The 4,594-nt window shown below is 56.8% G+C and overlaps 2 protein-coding genes across 6 annotated transcripts in view; both read right to left on the bottom strand.

Moving 5' to 3' along the window:
* Positions 1–277: 277 nt before the first annotated feature.
* Positions 278–3,501, bottom strand: DDAH2 (dimethylarginine dimethylaminohydrolase 2). Of its 3 annotated transcripts, none has more exons than XM_008067712.2 (7): positions 3,289–3,501; positions 2,101–2,463; positions 1,890–1,989; positions 1,691–1,764; positions 1,412–1,531; positions 763–912; positions 278–597 (listed from the first exon to the last, which is right to left on the bottom strand). In XM_008067712.2, exons 2-7 carry the CDS (start codon positions 2,395–2,397, stop codon positions 481–483), a joined length of 858 nt encoding a protein of 285 aa, XP_008065903.1. In that variant the 5' UTR covers positions 2,398–2,463; positions 3,289–3,501; the 3' UTR covers positions 278–480. The 3 variants fall into 3 exon arrangements, with proteins under 3 accessions (XP_008065903.1, XP_021573108.1, XP_021573107.1); XM_021717433.1 differs by having other exon boundaries at positions 2,918–3,495; XM_021717432.1 differs by lacking the exon at positions 3,289–3,501 and adding an exon at positions 2,594–2,730.
* A 287-nt stretch (positions 3,502–3,788) lies between these two features.
* Positions 3,789–4,594, bottom strand: part of CLIC1 (chloride intracellular channel 1) — a 7,443-nt gene continuing 6,637 nt past the window's right edge. Inside the window, exon 7 of one of the 3 annotated variants that reach the window (XM_021717435.1) lies at positions 3,789–4,205. In XM_021717435.1, the coding sequence (XP_021573110.1) occupies positions 4,044–4,205 (162 nt within the window). In that variant the 3' untranslated portion in view covers positions 3,789–4,043. The remainder of the gene's footprint in view (positions 4,206–4,594) is intronic. The other 2 variants (XM_021717436.1, XM_021717437.1) reach the window with 2 other exon arrangements.

The following is a 4,594-nucleotide window of genomic DNA, read 5'->3' on the forward strand; positions in this document are numbered from 1 at the left end:
AAAAAAAAAAAATATATATATATATATATATATATATATAACTCTAAATTCTCTGAAATTTAGATAAACTCAGCAAGGGATCCACTCACATGCTCTTCTCTGTCCTGGACACATTTCCCACAATAGAAATTATGTCTTGTCCATCTTGTGCCCAAGCACCTATGACATGATTGAGCAATGAAATGACAGAGGCCTCCTTTCTGGCATTGACCTCAACCTCAGGTTTCAGCCCTGTCCCATCCCTCTGCCCCAGCAAGACACCAGCCACAGCCCAATCTAAAAGGTCAGTTCTATTTTATTGGTTCTGAGAGAAAGGACTTGCACAGTGGCCCCTGTCCTTTTCCCCACACTCTGCCCGCCCTCCATTTTGAGGCCCTCTGCCCACTACTGCCTACTCACCAGCCTCTGTCTACCCCTCCTTTCCCTTCTAACTTCCTATGCTGCTCTACCTCTGGCCAACCGGACCCTAAGGTCAGGTCCTCAGCTGTGGGGGCGTGTGCTGAGCACCAAGCAGAGGGAGCTGAGCCCAGCGCCAGCCTTCTCCAGTTCTGAGCAGGACACAGGTACCAGGGTGACATCAGAGAGCTTCTGCAATGCCTGCATGGAAGACATGGAGTGGGGAGAGAAGAATAAGACCTCGAGGCTAGAGCTAGGATCCCCTTCTAGCCAGCTCAGAGTGGCCCCAAGCTTCATTCCTCCCACTAGGAAAATCCGAGACTCCTTTCTCTAGTTGTTGTTGGTGGAGCTCCTGTCCTCCCTCACCTCCTGGCTGTTGGGCAAGTCCCCACCTCCACGGTGCAGGAGGAAAGGGGGCACACCAGGCAACCCAGGGCGAAGAAACAGACAGTCAGCAGCTGCGTCATCTGGGAGGGTCAGGGAGGCATATGGGTGATCTGTCAGCACTGCCATTGCCTAAGGAAGAGGAAATAGTGTTCAAGTCTCAGAGCTTGTCCACAATTGAGTCTGCCTGCCTTACCACCACTAAGGGCGGGGGACAGAGTTGCACTGGTGGAATAATAATGATAGCAAGCATATAGCGCTTACTGTGTGTCCAACACTATTCTAAGCACTTTAGTTACCTTTGCTAATTTCTACCTTGGACTCACACGTAGTTCTTTTAACCTTCAACTCTCTTCTCTCCTTCCCCAACCCCCCCCTCCATCCATCCTTAGAGTCACAACTTCTATGTCACTTTGGGGAGTTTCCTGAAACTCCGGAAGAGCAAGTTAATTACCCTGTTCCTGTCCCATCTCCTGTCCCATTGCTGTAACATCTTGTTTACTCACTTGTTCTTTCATACTAGATGGACAGCTCAGTGAGGGCAGGGGTTGGACTAATTCCCCAGCTCCCCGCCTCCCGGCCCGGAGCCACGCCCACTGTATTTGGTCCAGTCGCGGCCCGTGCCCCTCACCCTGACAGCCTTTTGGGCAGCGTCGCTGCTGCCTGCCACGACAGTGCGGGGTCCCCCCATGCCACAGAGGCCGCGCAGATGGGAGGGGCCCGAGACTGGCACAGTGGAGACGGCGAAGTCCTAGGGAGAGCAAGAAGAGGCATTTAGGGGCACGGGAGGCACGAGGGGAATACCTTCAAACAAAGGCTGCTCTCAGCCTCTCCCTCCTCAGCGGGCTCCCAGGCCCTTTCAACCCCCATCTGCGCCCTGCTTCCTCCCGAGGCTGATCCCGCTTTTCACCCGGAACGTGTCCGCCACGATCTCAGCTCCTCGGTGATTGGTCCACTTGGAGAGGCCTACAAAAAACTCCCGGCCTGAGACCGGGAGACCGCGGAGGTTTGAGAACAGGAGTGAGTTGGAAACAAAGCCCGAGACGGTCCAGTCTCCCACACTCTGCTTCCCTGTGCCAAGACCCAGGGGTGCCGGCCCCCAACCTCACCAGTGAAGAGAACATCAGTGCCATCCAGCGTCGCGTTCTCGTCTCCCATCTCCACAATTCGGAGCCCCAGGTCCTGGAGGGCTTTGCGGACTCCATCGACCTTAGAGCAAAAGAAGAGGGCACGAGGCTGAGAAACCCCTGCCCCAATTCTCCCCCAAAGCCCCGGTCTTCCAGCTTCTCCTGCCCTTCCTCCTACAACACCCGTGCTCACCTCTGGTCTGCGAGCTGGGCTCCAGGGCCGCGTGATTAGGGCCGTGTCCCCTTGGATCACGGCTGTGTCACCGAGCAGCGGTCCCAGCGGCAGCGACTCCTCAGGAGGCAGTTCTAGGAGCTGCAGTCCTAATCGCTGCCTCAACTTACCCCCCAGCACCCCATGTTCCCTTTGAGCTTTAGCCAGGTCCAGAGCTGGAAGACCAGCCCCCCCACCTTCGCCAGACGCTAGGCTCTCTGGGACTCCCCGGATCAGGGCATGGGAGCAGCGGCCCAGCCCCTCCCCCGGCGTCCCCATCCCATCCACACAGACGCCCCCTCTGGCCGCGCTGATTTCTCAGTTTTCTCTTTTTACTTCACCTGTCTGGAAGGAGGAAAAAGGGAGAGACAGAGAAAGAGATACGCAGAGAAGGGCGCGGGGGGTGGTTAAGAGCGCCAGGTCTTTCTCCTGTGTCTCTGAGCGCCCCTCCCACTCTGCCCTACCCCCTCCAGACCTTCCTCTCCTGTTGACCCCACTCTACCCGCACCCTCGCGGGTCGGCTTTTTTAGGAGTCCGAGGAACAAGGCTGGGATCCCTAATCTCCAAAACACCTGTTGCCTCTGCTCGGGGGCTTCGTGAGGTCCCTGCCGGGCGTCCCTCTTGGCAACCGCTAGGATGCGCTCACTCCCCAAAAATGCACCGTCCCCGCCCCCTTAACCCTCAGCTGCTCGCTGTTGTAGGGTCCTGAAGTCTGGCCCGGGACCCACAGGGGTTTTATGGGACAGGAGGAAAAACCTAGGGAAAGGGTCAACGCTTGGGGCATTGAAGTCCTGGATGCCCGAACGGAGGAGGGAGAGGGGCAGGAGGGGAGGAATGAGAGCCTAAGGAGTTAAATATCCTCTTTCCACCCCGGACTGTCACGCTGCCCCAAGCGCGACCCAGTATAAACCAGATCGAGTCCCGGAGGACTGGGAGAGGTCTAAATCGAAATGCGAGGGGCGGGGAAACAGGGGGCGTGGTTCCGGGGCACGGACGCCACTCCCGGCTCCAGGACCGGTCCGGTCCCCTGTCCGTCTTCCTCCAAAGTCCAGCCCGCCTAGCTCCGCGCTCAAATGCCGACTCCCACACTCTCCGTCTGTGCAGGAATGGACCCGCCATCCCCCAAACTCCGGCCTCCATATGGTCCAGGGGACACCCGCCCCGACTCACCTCCAGCGGCCGCCCCCACTCCTGGCTGAGCTGTGATCTCGGCTAGGGCCCCACCCCCGAGTACAGAGTTGGTGGGGAAGAGTCCCAGTCTTTAAGCCTCAGGGATTGGGAGCTCTGGCTCTTAGGGGGGGTCCTTGGGTAGGCGAGCTCATATGCTACGAAGGGTCGGGGGCGCGACGGTCCGGCGGCTTCGGGGCATTGTCTAAGCGGGACGGGGCGGGGATTCTCCAGACCACGCCCATTCCGCCCTGCTAGGCCGCTCCCATTCCACCCTGACTGTGCCCCCCCCTTACCAGAACTCGGCACCGCCCCGCGCGTGTTGCCCAGGCCCACCCAGATCCGGCTAGCCCTGACGGCGGGTCTGCAAATGCGGCATGGACTATGGGACAGCACGAAAAATGGCAGCCCCACCACAAAAATCCCCCTTCTTAATTCCTGACTTATGCCTAAAATCACGGACCCACTCCTTTCGTGTCACCCGCACTTCAAGCCCTCTTTGTGTAAAAACACTAGATTTTTATGCTGTATTTTATTACTGAAATAACGCTGTCCTACCCACGTGCCCCACAGTAAAAAATCCCAGGTCCCCCATCTCTTTCCCTCATCTCTCCTTCCCTCCTCCAGCCCTGCACATGAGTGCTCCAGGATTCCCTGCCCACTGGTTATTTTGGAGTGTGTCCATTGGGTAGCAATGTGGAAACCACCAGGGCCTTTGTGGAGAAAATGGAGGGGGTTGAGGAAGCCCCAGAAGGGGATTATTTGAGGGCCTTGGCCACTTGCTCATAGGCCAGCTCGATCTCCTCATCATCTGGACAGGTGGAGGCGAATTCTTCCCTAGCATAGGCATTTCTCAAGTACCGATGCACTCCCCGGAAGGCCTCAGGGATGGTGAATCCTCGGTACTTCTTACACACCACCTGAAAATGGGGAGAGGGGGACCAACACGTTAGCCCCACGGAAGTCATGTCTACTATGCTGCTGGTCCTTCCCTTCTCCCCAGATACAATCCAGTCTTATTATATTTTTTAAATTTTTGAGTTGAAGTCTCACTCTGTTGCCCAGGCTGGAGTGCAGTGGCACGCTCATGGCCACTGCAGCCTCGACCTGCAGGGCTCAGGCGATTGATCCTTCCGCCTCAGCCTTCTAAGTAGCTTGGAACTACAAATACGTGCTACCATGTCCAGCTAATTGTTTTATTTATTGTAGAGACGAGGTCTTGCCAAGTTGCCCAGGCTGATCTCGAACACCTGAGCTCAGGCAATCCTCTCACCTTGGCCTCCCAAAGTGCTGGGATTACAGGCTTGAG

Source organism: Carlito syrichta, unplaced genomic scaffold, assembly GCF_000164805.1.
Source record: "Carlito syrichta isolate Samal-C Ts95f unplaced genomic scaffold, Tarsius_syrichta-2.0.1 Scaffold309736, whole genome shotgun sequence".
Taxonomy (NCBI): domain Eukaryota; kingdom Metazoa; phylum Chordata; class Mammalia; order Primates; family Tarsiidae; genus Carlito; species Carlito syrichta.